The sequence below is a fragment of the Limanda limanda genome, chromosome 8 (genome assembly GCF_963576545.1).
Source record: "Limanda limanda chromosome 8, fLimLim1.1, whole genome shotgun sequence".
Taxonomy (NCBI): domain Eukaryota; kingdom Metazoa; phylum Chordata; class Actinopteri; order Pleuronectiformes; family Pleuronectidae; genus Limanda; species Limanda limanda.
Window position 1 is genome coordinate 9350706 of NC_083643.1, and position 17004 is coordinate 9367709.

At 44.5% G+C, this 17004-nt stretch overlaps 1 protein-coding gene across 1 annotated transcript in view; it reads left to right on the forward strand.

The window, feature by feature from the left end:
* The window catches only part of abtb2b (ankyrin repeat and BTB (POZ) domain containing 2b), a 43864-nt gene extending 27619 nt beyond the window's left edge, over window positions 1–16245 (forward strand). The window contains exons 2-17 of the mRNA XM_061076627.1: window positions 732–881; window positions 3496–3706; window positions 9967–10119; window positions 10648–10813; window positions 10964–11053; window positions 11187–11288; window positions 11572–11668; window positions 12263–12389; window positions 12857–13140; window positions 13232–13413; window positions 13509–13614; window positions 13970–14072; window positions 14162–14249; window positions 14407–14475; window positions 14692–14805; window positions 15073–16245. Coding sequence (XP_060932610.1) covers window positions 732–881; window positions 3496–3706; window positions 9967–10119; window positions 10648–10813; window positions 10964–11053; window positions 11187–11288; window positions 11572–11668; window positions 12263–12389; window positions 12857–13140; window positions 13232–13413; window positions 13509–13614; window positions 13970–14072; window positions 14162–14249; window positions 14407–14475; window positions 14692–14805; window positions 15073–15306 — 2276 coding nt within the window. The 3' untranslated portion in view covers window positions 15307–16245. The remainder of the gene's footprint in view (window positions 1–731; window positions 882–3495; window positions 3707–9966; window positions 10120–10647; window positions 10814–10963; window positions 11054–11186; window positions 11289–11571; window positions 11669–12262; window positions 12390–12856; window positions 13141–13231; window positions 13414–13508; window positions 13615–13969; window positions 14073–14161; window positions 14250–14406; window positions 14476–14691; window positions 14806–15072) is intronic.
* The last annotated feature ends 759 nt before the right edge of the window (window positions 16246–17004 follow it).

The window sequence follows — 17004 nt, forward strand, 5'->3', positions numbered from 1 at the left end:
CTAGTATATTCTGGAATCTTGTCCCTTTTTGAAAAAATGTCTTTAAAGAAGTGCAACGATAAGAGGATTCTCCTTTTACTACATCTTTCCAACTAGTCAGAACTTAAATCTAATCCTTTCATGACAAGATCTGTTTGTTTCTTTATCCGTGGGTAGATTAGTGTAAATAAAAAGTCTGAGTAGTTGGAACCTGAGGCTGCTGTTGGTCTTTGACCCCTTCAGAACTCTGTTGATTGATTATACCCTAGAAATTATCCTTTTACCACTAGAGGTACAAGTTTATTATGTAAAATACCTACAGATATGACATGTATCATCAAACAAGCAACGTGTACTTGTTTTTCATGTTGTATAATACTGTATTATGTATTTAAAGCAAAGTGTCCACGGTAACAATTCATTTTTAACTTCCTCTGTCTCTGTATTCCTGCGCTGAGGCCTCCACTGCAGTCGGATGCAGTGTTTGTTTGTTTTAGCCTCATGTCACTGTTTGCTCTGTTTATTTTCCTGAATGCATCGAGCACGGCTCACGTTCCCTCGAGTGTTTACTCGCCCTCAGCGGTGTTGATTATGTTTTACCAGGATTATAAATACACTCTGTAAATATCACCACTGTAATTGTTTTGGGACTTCGCATAGGAGCAGTGTGAACAGAGGTTTTTTTGGTTTATTTTATTTCGTGGCCTCACATAAATCATACTAATATCCTCTTGCTGTTTTTTTCTTTCCAGGTGTTTTGTCTCTTCCGGCCCATTTCAGTCCGTACACGGAGAACCAGCAGACGTCTGTGGACAGCAGGGAGGATGCCTATGCCCAGCTGGAGCTGAGGACGCTGGAACAGTCCCTGCTGGCTACTTGTGTGGGCAGCATCTCCGAACTCAGTGAGTACAGGATAGTGTGTGTGTGTGGCCCTGCAGATACTGTGTGTTAACAGGGTTTTCACATTAGATTTATAATCTATTAAATCGGTTGAGCAATCAGAAAGAAAATGTATGTGTCAGTCCTACATGCACATTAAATTGGGTCAGATTGTGATGAGGGTTTATTTAATGTCTCTTTACAACACTGAGACTTCATAGTGTATATGGATCTAATCGTGGAAAGAGGTATTTAAATGTTCATTATGCTCGACTTGGGTTGGTAAACGAGTGGTTAACAGAAACACACACACACACACACACACACACACACACACACACACACACACACACACACACACACACACACACACACACACAGTGATTGAGTAGGGAGATGATGGAGAGCTGGACTAACTTTACTGAAAAGTGGAAAAAAGGACAGGAGTAGAAGTTGGAGGAATAACAGTGGAACGGTATGAGATATAGTTTCAGGATGTAGTACAGTAGAAGTTGGTAAAACAGGGCTTAGGTGCGTGTGTGTGACTTGGCACTCGGGGGAAATTATGGAAAGGTATGGAGGTGAAGAGTGAGGTTGCCAGGTCAAGGTGAGAGGAGGAGGAGGGATGGAGATCAGTGTTGGTCAGAGCCTGGATACGTTTCCTCCTTCCAATGAGCTAACACTCTGCCATTTGTTCCTGCAGCACAAGGCCACGTTCATACCCCACCGTCGTTAGCAGGGCATTAAGAAAGTGTACACACACTCTCTCAAACAGACACACTCTTTCTCCCTCTGGCTCACTGCTCTCTTTGTGCCACATCGCTCTGGTGGTGTGAAGCTGGGCTGTTCTGGACCGGCCCGGCATCCTCCAAACTCAATCACGCCTATAACCACACACACAGGCGTGTGTTCACCGATATGCACGCACACAACAAAAACACAGAGGGGTTGGCACTCAGATCTGAGCCCAAGAGACCGGGCGGACACAGGAGCATCTGTGCTGAGCTGCTCGGTTCTCCTGGATCTCCAGACTGGACTTGGCCAGACACACAAACACACTGAATACACAAACATGATGGATTCTGGGATACTGCGCATGTAAGCGGAATTTTCAAAATTGTTATTGGAATATCGTACAACCAATAGACTTGCACTGAAAGTTATCTTCATGCATGAATGTTTCATTTTCAGCTCTGCAGTGGTCTTCTACCAGCCATGGGATCCTCAGTGGGTGACCATCCACTTAACTTCGGGAAATATTAACAATCTGGATTTCACTAACACAAATAAAAGAGCTTTGTGCTAAAGCCTGTCAAGCAAATCAGAGATTTTGAGTCAGGGAGTATACAGATAAAAACATGGAGACAGCCTTTTTAGCTGGATTTGCTTCGAAAACATCTCATTATCTAGTATCTTGGACTTGAGGGGAACATTTGTCAACATATATTCTAAAAGCAGACATGTCACAGTTAATTTATATTTCCTGGCTTTCACAGAGAATCCAGTATAAGATGAAATCTAGTATTTCATATCCTTCTGACCCTCGGAGCTCAGTTTCGCCAGAGGGCAAAATATGGGCTGGAAAGCCAGGGAGAGGCTCTCCATCTTGGGGAGGAATTCTAAGGATACCCCCTGGAGGGACTGCTGGTGGTAGTTAACACAAAGGAGGCCCTTCAGCTTTAAGTGGGGTGTGTTTTGGGAAGGCAACTCCAATCTGAGCCCCCCTCCCCTTGAAGTACTTTAAACCCCTCAATATAGACACACACATACACACTCGCTTTGCTAAAATTACCAACGCTGGCCTCTGTGCAGCCTCCCACTCACAATAATCTGGTTAGAAATTAACCCAGGGGTAATTATACTAAATGCTTGTTAGACGATCAACCTGGCCTTCCTCCTCTGTGCTGCCTCTCGCTGCCCTTCCTCCACATCCCTGTGAAGATCCATTCAGCTCAGACCTACTCTGTTTTGAGTTGTGGGTCACTGTTGAACAGTTTCATACACATTCAAACTGCACGTGTCAATCTCTATATAAGACTTTTGAACTATAAGAATCTGCCACATGTTCAGTTATCTAAATTAAATCAATCTCACATTGTGCGTCCAAAGCAAGGTTTTCAAGCCAACTCTTTTCCTTCTTTTTAGAATGGGTCCATCTCACCTTTCCAGGCCGAGTGCAGTGACTCAAAAGCACTGACACAGAAACGGCTGAACACTTCATTAGAGTCCGTAATCAACTGTTTGTTAGCCCATTAACTCCCCAAGTGATTGAAGATAAATGGCTATTTAGACTGGCCGTCTGGCTGTGCTTACTGATAACGGCAATACTAATGGCAGATACCACCGGAGACACTGAAGGAGTGGAATGAATAATGGAAGGTTGAATTTAAGTGGTTGAGGAAAAGGGGAAATCCGGACAAATTGGAGGCCCGCAGGGTTTTCACTGATGAATGGGATCTCATGTTATAGATTTTTAAATGTACAATTAGGTATTTGTTTAGGCCCTGAATACTCATCACAACATCCCAGTGATCTTCTGACCTCTTGCACTTGGTCATGCATTGAGCAAATGAAACAAGCATGTTTAAATTGTCTGTGGTTCCAAATATCTAATATCTGAACTCTCTCTTTTTCCAGGTGACTTGGTTTCCCGTGCAATGCACCACATGCAGCGTCTGAGCTCAGTGCGCCCGGGGCTGAGTCCAGCTCGCCACGCCCGGCCCCAGCAGCCCGTGTCCTGGTCGCCTGATGCCCTCCACACCCTTTACTACTTCCTGCGCTGCCCACAAATGGAGTCCATGGAGAATCCCAACCTAGATCCCCCCCGCATGGCACTCAGCAAAGAGAGGTGGGTGTCACGCTTGATGCTTATAAATGCTCTGCAAAGTGTATCACAGGCTGATGCACTGGTCTGATGTAGTGATGTGTTCAGGATCCAACCTAAAAAAAGGGATTTGGTGTGTTCTTGCTTCTTCTCTCTTAAGTTCTAAGCGTTTTTTTGTTTTCCTAACTTTATCTGCAAGTAGCAATGATTTGATTTTGCTCAAATACACAAAACCCTACTTCATAAATTAACAACCAGGTTCTACTCTAGTGAGCAGCTTTGGTGCAGACCACCTTTCCTTCTCAGCAGATCTCTGATCCCCCGGCCCTCTGTTCATTCAAGTGTTAATTTTCTGTAGCTAAATTACAGGTAAGCAGCAGCTTCCAGGTGCTAACGTCAGCCTGACAGAAGGCTGAGCTGCACCTTTTAGAGTGTGAATTAGACTGAAGATTGGTGGTTCAAGAGACTTAAAGAGGTGCTAAAGGTCTGTTATTCTGTTAGGGACTCCTCAGATCCTCCTTGGGTTACTTGTGTAAAACAATTAAGATAATTATTGTTCTTATTTTATTCCCAAGACAAGTGGTGGAAAATATTTGGATCGACTTACGTGGCGTTGTAACGTAGCACATCACCTTTATGTTTTAGTCTGACGTTCTTTATCAATTTACCAGATAATTTTATACACATAAAGTTTGATAATTTTTCTCAGCTCATTTTGGCTTAAGATAAGTCTCAGGCAGTTATGTTTCATGTTGTGGAAACGTTTTGTTTTTTACCTCTTATATGATAAAACGTATGAAAATGTTGGGTTGTACATCTATGTAGGTGCTCACATATGTGCTCATCACAATTTAAATGCAAATACACCTTTTATAAATCTGAGAGGTCATCTGCAGTCAGTAATGTAAAGATTATTAGCTTCAATTTGAGCGGGTGATTTTATATGCACATACATCAAAGTTAAGGTCTCAGAAAAACCTGTGTGTGTGTGTGTGTGTGTGTGTGTGTGTGTGTGTGTGTGTGTGTGTGTGTGTGTGTGTGTGTGTGTGTGTGTGTGTGTGTGTGTGTGTGTGTGTGTGTGTGTGTGTGTGTGTGTGTGTGTGTGTGTGTGTGTGTGTGTGTGTGTGTGTATCTCAGAGTAACTGTATGTTATAATGTTAGAAGGAAGTGTTCTGGTATGTGTAAAGGTTAATTACACCTTTTAAACTGATGGATGGAGGCCTGTCTAATGGTAGCACTCATGCATATAAATAGAATGCAGCTACCACTCAAGTTTGCAGTGGTAATTAGATTGAAAGTTGTTTGTGTGTTTCTGCTCAGTTTCATGATTGTTCAGTTACGATGAGGGTGTGGCAGCTGGGAGTAGATTATCGTCACATGAAAGTTTTCAGATTAAATCAAACAAATCTGCATCTTCTCCTACTGGAAGTACCTAACACCCTCACACACACACACACACACACACACACACACACACACACACACACACATAGCCAGCTGGCTCTTATACGTTTAATAATGAGCCGACACAGTGTGAATGAGGAAAGGTGGGCTCCTCATTAGCATCAAAGGGAAACTAACAGCAAATACACCCCCCTCTGATCCCCCCTTTCTGGCTGCTCCTTCCAAGTCCTCAGATGTTTTTAATCTTGGGTACATATCATTCCTGGTTTATGTGGCAGCATGAAATGATTTAGCATCCTGTTAGAGTGTATACCTTGGAACATCTGCAACGTGCTGGTTTTATTTCTTCGAGATCTGCTGATGTGCGTTCCTGCCTCAGCATTGCTACATGCCACAGTGTGTCTGTGAGCTGTTAACACGCGGGACGCACTCAGGTGGTGGAGGAGAGGGGACCTGGCAGTGATTACAGTTCCAGTTCCTTGTAATGATACGGACCTCTCTCCTTCGACCGGGCCTCCCCATCGGCTCGCCCCCTCGATTGAAAGCTTTATAAAAATCTTTTGGTGGGAAACCCAAAACCTCCAGATCTGTGTGGGCCACATCATCAAACATCACAGCGAGTCTGGTGGTGAGAGTGCTGCTGCAGAATCCTTGAGACTGAGAGAGAGACGCCTTTTCTGTTATGATCCTTTTAAGCTCCTACTTAGTCGTGAGTGATGATCTTGAGTTGGAGCATTAGACTGGGTGAAGCGTGGGAGAGCAGCCTCCAGTGTGTGTGTCTGCTTATTTTTGTACTCCACTCTTTAAGCCGCATTGTATAAAAACATTAGTATTGATGTTTAAAGTTATTAAACAATTTATTTTAACAGTAAGCTCACTAGTCTGGGCCCTAAAGGAGAGTACTTCCACACCCCACATCTACACAGACCACCCCAGCCCCACTCTCTCCTCCAGCGGATGGAAGTCGGCACTAATGGAGAGATGTGTTGCTCTGATAAGAAGGAGCCAGCGGAGGTTACTTCCAACCACACACACACCAGATATTGTTACACGGAGCCTTTATGATAATGATCTAACTCTGTATCGGCGGTTAGCGTTGACCCTTGTGCAGCTCATGATGGGGTCTGCTTTAAACGACCGGATTGAAGTTTCTCACACACTAAACTCAACACTGGTTTCAGGAGAAGGACTCACAGAACATATGGGGACGTGGCCTTCAAGGGAGTGTAACCTTTGCTTTTCATGTTCTGGACAGGTTACAGTTTAAAGAGGGTTCAAACCCACCTGACCACAACTGGAGCTGACTGTCACTTTATGACCGGCCAGGTGGCGGCAAGCGGAGGGTTTACATCCTGCTGTTACTGGTGTGTAGCCATAGCATGTCGGGTCAGTGGGCTAGCCGAAAGTGCTATCTGGTTACAGTGGTTACAAGCGTCTCGGCTTTGATGTTGCACTCGCTCTTTGACGAAGTGGAGGTTAGAGTTTCATGCTGAGGGTCTAACCCAGAGACACAGGGGTCAGATGGGAGGTGTGTGAGGGGAAGTGGGTGAAATACAGGGAAGGAGCTGGCAACTGTGTGTAATTAGGAGAAGTGAGGAGTTCTGGGCAGTGTTACTTAATCATACATATTCACATCTGTGTGACTCATTGTCCACTGGTCAGTGTGAAGGAAATGAGGAAAGATGATTTTTGGAAATGGGGCGGAGAGCTGTGGAGGAGATGGTACAGACATGCTCCATCTACTGAGAGCCACTGGCCTATAGACACACACAGACACACACACACACACACAAAGATAAGATCAATTTAAAGTGAAGGACAGACACAAAAATCTCTAGCGGATCAATGAGTGTTAAGTGTTAAAAGCAGGACACGGTTGACTGAAGCCGCTTTGAATTAGCGCCCGGGCTGGTGGACGCCTGGAAGCCAGCGAGCAGTGAAGTGGCAGGGGGGGGGGGGGGGGGGGGCGCCTCGTGGCGTTCAGGAGGACGGACCGAGGGATCTGCACACATGAGTGAACAGACACACACAGCCCAGTTTGTGTTGAGTGGAGGCCATTAGCAAAGGTATAAACTCTGATCCTCAAACCCACTGCTCCTCCTCTCCTCAGAAACATGGCTTTCTTATCAGTCAACGCCTGCAGCACTATCCACAATCTGCCAAACCCCCCCCCACCTTTCTACCAGCCCACACACTCAAACCCTCCTTGTATGCAGCCATCAGCTCTATTTATTCATTCCCTCTCACTCCTCCCTCCTCCTCCTCCAGCTCATTATCCCCTTGATGACTGTCGCTCCTGAGTGACGGATGACAGCTGGACCTCTCGTCCTGACTAATCAATGACTGAAGCACTGATGCAACATCTGACAGGACAACTACAAGACATAATAAATAGACAACAGAGGACAGCAGCTTCATGAAAGTCCCAAAAAATTATTAATTTTAAGTCAATTATTTAATACGGAATGACGATAGTAATACAAATATGAAACACAGGTTTTATTCATCAACATATTACATTACATTATTACATTTCATTTAGCTGACTCTTCTATCCAAAGGGACTTACAATAAGTCCATTCAACCATGAGGGTACAAACCCTGAACAACAAGAATCATGAGAGAATAATTTTCTTGTTACTCTTGTATTTCTTGTACATATGCTGCTTCGCTAACCCAAGTCCAATTCAACAACCTTCTTTTAACCTACATTTGATTCAATTAGCTAAGATCAGCCAGAAAAACTTTCTTTATATTTAACAGGCACTTTTTACATTTAGAAATGTTCTGATACCGATACCAGCATCGGAAATGTGACCTACATACTACAGAAAACACTGGGTGGGGCACTGACGAATCAATCAAGTCTACATTGTAGATAAAATTCCAATTTAAAAAAAGTTACGACTGTCAAACTAGATAATACAAGACGTTTTGTCATACATTCTCTGTATTTATTTTTCAAAGGTTTTTATTTAGCTTTTAAAATGCATTATATATACATTAGAATTTTTTAAAATGTTTTAAATGAACTGGTTTCAGACCTGTTGTTGTTGGTTTCCGGCAATTCACAATGTCCCGGTATCAGATACATTAAAGTTTTAAAAGGTTTAACATTCACCATTCAAAAGATAAAACTGATAAAACAGAAGAGATCCACATTACTCATCACTAACAGAGCACTGATGAATGAGAGAGCAGTTCTATAGGAAACCAGAGGAGAATAAATGGCTCTCCTTGTGCTCATTAACAGCAACTACAATCCCTATAGTGCGCACTCCACAGTACTATCTGTCAGTATACAGCTCATGCTTGTGCCCTCGTGTGTGTGTGTGAGTGTGTGTGTGTGTCTGTGTGTGTCTGTATTCATGCTCTGGAGCGTTTGCATCTCCTCAGAACAAAGGTGAAGCCTCAGCTAAGAATAACATCACAGCAGGAGTAGATCTGCTTGTTAGCTCGTGATAACACAACCAGTGTTCAAACAATCCACTCACTCTGATTGAGGCTTCATTGCATCAGAAGGAAACAACAGTGAATCTCACGATCATGTGTCATTGTTCACAGACTCATTCTATGCACATATGGTGAAAGAAAGGCACAGACGAGAAGGGATTAATACCAGATAACCGGCTAGACGAGCATATCACCAGGGGTTTAGAAGGAAAGGTGTGAGAGGAGGAAAATGAAGACAGAAAGAAAGAACAGAGCAATTAAATAATGTTGATAACTTTCAGAATACCACCTTCACAAATGGAGACCCTGTGTTCTGTTCTCTTTCGTGCCTCCTCTCGTGTTTACTTCCCTGCTTCCCCCAACTACTAATCACATGTCTTGTTGTTCCCTCAGCGCTCGGGTCAAACATGTCAGTCCTTTCAGTTATTTCTTCTCTTTCTTTCTGGTTCTCTTTTCTTGATTTGTTTCTTCCAGCCTGCATCTCAGAAACCGTCTCTATAAGTGCCAGGTTGCTGCTCCTCAGCTCAGCTCCCTCAGCCTGTACATTCTGTTGGAAACTGGTTTAAAAATAGACCGACTATTCAGAAATGACTGCAATGTTTTTCATGTGTATCAAACCACAACAGGATAATTAAGCCACAGCTCTTGCTCTCATCTTCAGTCACGGCTTACAGGCAAAGAAAGCTCATGTTTCACACCACAACCTGGCAACCGACATATAGAAACCCTCATTACTCATTATGTGGATACAGCTGTTATCTGTGTGTGTGCTTGCATGTATGCAGTGTTTTATATACGTCTGTGTGTGTTTGAAGGTGACTCATTGTGCACTGGTCAGTGTGAGGAGAAGTTCTTCCAGACACACATAAGTCACCCGGTTGAGATAGTTTATGAGTTCCGTCTCCACATAACTGAATCATCATCCAGCACCCGGTGCCGAGCCTTATTAGGGCCAAAACAACAGCTGAGAGCTGAGGAGTGGCTGTGTACTCCCAGTGCTTGAGGAAGTACTTCAACATCCTACTTCAGTCAAAGTACAAATAACTAGACAAAAGTATTCTCAAGCAAAAGTACCACTACCTGAGTCAAATGAGGCACTTTCTTTTAAGTACTAAAAGTAAAAGTACTTACTGAGAGGAGCCTATTCCTTAATGCAAAGCCTTGATTGGATCAGTGAGATGATTCCTCTCTCATTATTGATTACTTTGTAGTGCATTGAAAAAATGTAGTGTATTAGAAAGTACAGCTATTTGCTGGTATTTGTGGTGGATTAAAATTTTAAATCCATGAAATATATACTTAAGTACAGTAACAAAGTAAATGTACAACATAAATTACAGTTGAATGCAATCTGTTCCCCTGTATGGTTTGTTTTTTAAACCAAGCCCATAGATAGAAGTTTAATTATTCATGTCTCCTCTTCACAGGCCGTTCCTGCTGCTGCCGCCTCTGATGGAGTGGATGCGAGTGGCCATAGTTCACGCTGAGCATCGTAAGAGTCTCCTGGTGGACAGCGACGATGTGAGACAGACCGCACGTCTCCTCCTGCCGGGACTGGACTGTGAACCCAGACAGCTGAAGTAAATGAGAACACACACACGCACACACCCATACACCCATACACATACTGTGACACGACAACCTCAAACGACCCACACAAATACCAAAGTCCCCAGACAATCCCTTATTTTAGTTTTCTCGACTCCAGTCTCATGTCAACTGTGTGTGTTTACGAGGTCAATGTTATTAGTTGAGCAGAAACAAAGAGTAATGGCTCAGACAGGGTTGAGCTTCCAGATGTGTTTCCTTTGTCTCATGAACTTTTGGCTCGTAATTTGATTGGTTCTCACTAATGCATAATCACCGACTGCATGTGGTCGATTAATGAGCGTTCACTCGCTGTAATGTGGCTCATTAACCTTTTCATGAAGTGAACTCTCATGTCTAAACAGCATTAGATGTAAATATATAAAATGCATGAGCCACAAGGTTGAAATGAATTACTTCAGCCTTGTTTTATCTGTGTTTTCACACGTAGCCGATCACTTCTCACAGATTTAAGTGGTTGTTCATGTTCTTACTCTCTCTGTGTCTTTTGTCTACATCAGGCCCGAGTGTTGCTTCAGCTCTTTCAAACGTCTGGACTCCAAAGCCGCCACGGACAAGTTCCACCTGGACCTGGGCTTTCGGATGCTCAACTGTGGGCGCACGGACCTCATAGGCCAAGCCATCGAGCTGCTGGGGCCGGACGGGGTCAACAGCATGGACGACCAGGTACTGATCATCCATCTCTTTATCTGCTGAGTGGAGTATGGCAGCAGAATACATTGGAAATCACATCCAGAAGTAACATTTAAATCAGAACTTCATAAATATATGTCTCCCATTTGATCTACTCATTGTTCTCTTTCTCTCGTCACTCAGGGAATGACTCCTCTGATGTATGCGTGTGCAGCTGGAGATGAAGCCTTGGTCCAGATGTTGATCGATGCTGGGGCCAACCTCGATGTGCCGGTATATATATATACATACTTAAACAATTCCAACACATGGAAAGATTTATTTTATATGCACCACATTATACTTACAACCCTTTTCTCGTGAGTATGGTCTTGGTGTGTGACACTGACTTGTCTCGTGCCTGCAGGTTCCTCCTTGCTCCCCCAAGCACCCGTCGGTGCATCCTGACAGTCGCCGCTGGGCCGCCCTCACCTTCGCTGTGCTGCATGGACACATCTCCGTTGTGCAGGTTCGGAAACACACACACACACACACACACGCACGTTTAAAACCATCCAGATGTAGCTTGTTTAGAAATTCCTCTTTTGACATTTGTCCTGTGTGTCGTAATTGTATCCAAGGGGAAATGACCTGTTACTACATATGTGCAATAACTGCAGTTACATTGTCCTGAGCCAACTGTGGATACGATGCTAAGTGGATTGACAAATGTGAGGTCGGAGGTCAGGACGTGAATAAGTTACAGGATGTCAAACATTGCTTAATGTAACAGATGTGCTGTGTCTCCGCAGCTCCTCCTGGACGCCGGGGCCAACGTGGAGGGGGCGGCGGTCCGCAACGGCCAGGAGAGCACAGCCGACACGCCGCTGCAGCTGGCCTCCGCAGCAGGTGGGCCGGCACACACGCACAACACAAGGCACAGCTGATGCGGGAGGATTATCTGACTTACATTTGGTCGGCGTTCTGATCCGATTTATAGCGGCTAAATTGCTATTTAACGCTAAATTAAACAAGCAACAAGTCCTTAGGGAGGGGATAAAAAAAAGGCTTTAAAGTAGCATTCAGCAAAACAACTAATAGACGATGATCAATGACAAGCGGTGTGTTAATTCTCCAGAAGATCACGGAGATTAACATGTGATTGAGCTGTGAATGACAGGAATGAGGAAATGAGAGGGCACATGAAGTCCCAGCGAGCCGCTTGTGGTTCTGTTACAAGCCTCCGGGCGGCATTCCACTGTGGAACCGTTCTAAACCACAGGGTTTGAGTAACAGAGACACAGGCTGTACACAGCACTGACAGCGTGTAAACAGTGCCTAATGTGAATGCATCCGTTTGTTTGAAAACGCTAAACAAACAACAACAAACCTCTTGATCCCCGCGGTAAAATGTAATCGCCGCGGCAGTAAAAGTACCACTAAAAACCGTCACACTGTATTTGAATGTGTCTGTGTGTAATTAAGTGTTTATTTGTTCCCCAGGCAACTACGAGATGGTGAGTTTGCTTCTGGCCCGAGGCGCCGACCCCTTATCCAAGACCCACGCCCTCACGTCCTCGCTCTATGAGGACATGAACTGCTTCAGTCACGCCGCCGCACACGGACACAGGTATTCATCCCTGGACCCCTGACCTGTAAACATCACTGGGAGCACAGCTGCTGACAAACTGTCTCTGGCCTCATCACTGCACATTGCTTTATGTCAGCTGTACATCACACTTGACCCCTTGAGTTCACATTTTTAGTTCCGGGGACAGATTCATTCCTTTTATCGTGCGGTGTAATGAAAATCTGTGAGAGTATCAGACTTTGAAAAGCGAGTTCAGGGTCTCAGCTCAGCTCAGAGTCCATCTGTCTGTGGACACCAGTTGTTAGTGTAAACCTCTCCACCTGTTCACCGTGAACACACTGTAGACTCAACGCTTCACATTCCACAGCCAGGGAGGCTTGTATAATCAAAGTGAAGGTCACCGGGTCACAGAAACAAACATGCGTCTTGAAGTCCAGACATTTATTCATGTTTTCATGCTTTTTTTCTTTGTGCTTTTCCTTCCTTCCTCCCATTTATCTTGTCAGGAACGTGCTGAGAAAGCTCCTGACTCAGCCGCAGCAAGTCAAAGAGGACGTCCTGTCTCTGGAGGAGATCTTGGCTGAGGGGGTGGACGGTGAGGAGGCCGGGATCAACCCTTTCCTCCCTCTCTCGCCGCTCCCTAAACCTTCTTCCTCCTCTGGCCCGGGGGCTCTGCCCGAGGTGGGCATCCCCAGGCTCTGCAAGGCCAGGATGAAGGCTCTGCAAGAGGCCAGCTACTACAGCGCCGAGCACGGCTACCTGGACGTCACCATGGAGCTACGAGCCATGGGTAACTATCAGACAGCAGGAAGAGGATGAGCTTACTTTTCAAATCATGCTCACTTTGGAACTAGAGAAACAAACCTTCTCTTTCTAACCAGGCGTACCATGGAAACTCCACGTGTGGCTGGAGTCTCTGCGCTGTGCCCAGCAACAGTCCAGGGCGGGGGTCACGCTCTCCCTCCTCAGAGAGTTCACCACCACCATCAGAGAAGAGGACTACTGTGAGGAGCTGGTCACCGTGGGCCTGCCCCTCATGTTCACTATCCTGCGTACCACCAAGGTACAAACTCAAACTCATCATCATCAACCATATAATAGTAATAAATGACTTTCCATTTAATATAATCCCCTTCTCCCTGTTCATTTTCTTTCCAGAATGATTCCATTATCCAGCAGCTAGCGGCTATTTTTAGTCAGTGTTTTGGCCCGGCACCTCTTCCCTCCGTCCCCGAGATGAAGGCGACTCTTTCAGCTCAGTTGGGTGAGGAAACTATGATTCCTGCATATGAACAGACTCAGTGTTTCAGAGCAGAAGACTGTAAGAGCTTTATGTTGATGGTTAAAGGGCTACACCTAAGTATTTTCATTATTGATTAATCTGCTGATTGTTTTCCTGATAAACAGACTAAACTCTTAGCTGAGAAAATATTTGAAATGGCGGATTAATACCAAAATGTCCTGAAGCCAAGTGATGTCATCAAATTAGTCAGTTTACTAACACACAAGACAAATACAGGCAACAAATCCTTGCAGTGAAAAAAATAGAACTAGGAAAACTGTGTTGAAAGTGAACTTGTTGTGAAGTTGTAATGAGGTTCTGGTGTGGTTGTCTGCAGACCCTCACTTCCTGAATAACCCGGAGATGTCAGATGTGACGTTTGTGGTGGAGGGGAAACCGTTCTACGGCCACAAGGTGCTGCTGATCACTGCTTCTGACAGGTGAGGCCAGTTCACACCAGAAGAGAAAACTACCGAGGAGGTGTGGTTTCTTTTTTTTTTTTTTTACCAAGATGTTTGATTTCTTTTAGATTTAAGTCTCTGCTGGCGTCTACTGGACCAGACGGAAGCCCCCACAAGGAGGTGGAGATCGGTGACATCAAGTACAACATCTTCCAGGTAACAAATCTACTTTTTATCTTCTGATATTTTACCTTATTTCCTCATTTATGATGTAAAAACTTATCAAAGTTGATGGGGACAAAAATTGAGACATGCTTTCATATTGTACGAAAAATAAAGTATCTGCTAAATGAGACCTGTGACCTATCTGCAGATGATGATGTCGTACCTGTACTGTGGAGGAACTGAGTCACTGAGGACTAATGTACCCGACCTGCTGGAGGTGAGATCACGTTACACAAACCCACAATCGCTCTGTGGAGCTGTGGATACTGAATCTTTTATAGTTGCTGGCACAACAGTGTGTGTTTTTTAGATTGTCATCTAATGAAAGCTGTGTGTAAACTATACACAAAACAATTATCCATTCTGGCCCCTTCACATGCAGTTTATTGGTTTGTGTGTGTTATGGTGTTGACATTTCTGTTTTCTCCTGCAGCTGTTATCGATGGCGAGTCTGTTCCACCTGGGGGCGCTACAACGACACTGTGAACTCATCTGCTCTCGTCACATCAACCTGGATAATGCAGTCAGCATCTACAAGACAGCAAAGGTAACACACACTCAGCAGTAGAATAAGATGTAGGCCTCTGAGTGACCTGTGCAAATCTGAATATAAAACTTTATTATCTAGATCAATATTAGCCTTGGTATCTATAGCAACTCTCAGGAGACATATTATAGTATTAGTTTGAATGCAAATGATTCATATTCAATTGAATCATTTTTCTTGATCATAATGGAGAAAATGTTATTGCAAATAATGTTAGATCAAGTCTCTAGTGCAGGAAATGATAAGTGTGGTCTTCTCTTCCTCCAGGTCTATGGTTCTCTGGAGCTGAGCTCGTTCTGTGAAGGCTACTTCTTGCAGCAGATGCCTGCTCTGCTGGAGAGAGAGAGCTTCCGGAGCCTGCTGCTGGGGCCCCCAGGGGCCCGACAAGGGAGCCACCCCCCCTCCACACTGGTCCACAGCCGGGGAGACTCACCTCTGGAGGAGCTGGAGGCCACGCTGGCTCAACGTCTTCGCTCCCTGTGCGTCACCTCCCGAGTCTGAGGAGAACACGATGCACGCAGGGGACAAGAGGACAGAGACTGTGGAAGCGTCGGAGCAGAACTTTCATTATATCACTGGTCCAGGATCAGATCTGTGGAGATATGTCCCCATGGTTGAATTACAGATGTTTTCCTAGAGACATCTGATCCTGGCCTTAGCAACAAGCAGCTTCCACAGCTCTCTGACGCCGGGACATGCTCCAGTGAAATGTTCCATGTTGCTCTGTGGACAAATCCTGTTTGGTGCCATCGCTCCATGTTGACAGTTATTGTACAGCATGTTTATGAAGAAGTGAACTGGATGTGATGGTTTTCTCCTCGGCTCCGGAAGCTTCAACTTGGAGAATCAACAGATGGAAACAACAGGTGGCCCCTCTGGATCGTGAAACACTGCTGCCCTCTAATGGACAAAACTGGCAAAATACACCTCTGCCCTGGAGGATTGGGATCAGTGGCTCTCTATAGACTGAAGCTTCTCCTAAAGAATCATGTGACACAGCCATGCTGGACTTTTGGCTTTGTCCTATTTCATCTGACTATATAGAGTGGGAAGAGGAGGCTCTTGACCTCCTGCAGCCACCTCAACTCTGGAGAAACAAAAGTATTTTTTTGTAAAAGACAACACTTCCTGAAGAGTGGGATGGACATTTTCTATTTAAATGAGAAAAAAAAAAAGATGTGAGAGTATTTAACGGGGGTGTTCCCTTTTTTATTATTTTGTTTGTAATCCAAGCTAATTATTAATATTATTGTTTCAAAAAAGTAGCTTTTGTGTAGCTGAGTTTTTTTCACAGGTACACTAACCCTTTTTGATTAAGCTTATATATCTATGCTGAGGTTGAATGCTTCTACACAGGTACAGCAGCAGAATCCAACGCCGGGTTTGGACGACACAGGATCTGTTGTAACGCTGATTATTGTAATAAACCTGGTGAACAAATCTGCTCATTCTCACTGGTGCAAATGATTTCAATCCTCTGTGGTTGTGTGAACTGGGGAAGACTCAAATACACAAACACTGAGAATATTTACCAACACATGTTCAAAAAGAAGAAAACAAAGACACAGTAACTGAATGAGTTTATTTGTTTCAGCATTGAAGATGCTCACAGTTGTGTTATATGGGGAATACATCAGTCAGTTTTGTTCCTGCTCTGTCAAAAGGCCGCTCGGGGGGGCCTCCGAATCATTGGATGTCCTCAGTGCTGCTAGCTTCCCGTTGTAGAAAACAGAAAGGAGGGTGAACAATAGGGTATTGCTTTGTGTTTGTAGGATACTGATATCCACTCCCTGTGCCTCTGCTACCACCAGGTAGAGAGAGCCCCGGCCTTTGAGCCTTCCAGAGAGTTTCAGAGTCAAAGGAAGCATCGTTTTTAAAAACTTTGTGCACGAGATAAAGAGGAGAAGGAGGAGGAAGGGAGAGATCAGCAGGAGCGAAGGGGACGATAAAAAAAAAGAAATGAAAAGAGAAGAGAAGGCCAAAAGAAAAAGCAGAGAGAAAGGGACAGAGGGCGGGAAATTCAAAACATTAAAAGGTTTAGTTTGTGTGGAGAATCGATGAAGGCTGAGAGAAGGAGTGAGTTTGGCATGGAACATTAACACTAAAGCCATGCAAAGAAAAGCTCGTGTTCGACATGCACACAGCAATACAAGCTAAAAGCAAAGAGCAGGAATCCCCAGCATGGTCGAGAAGACAATC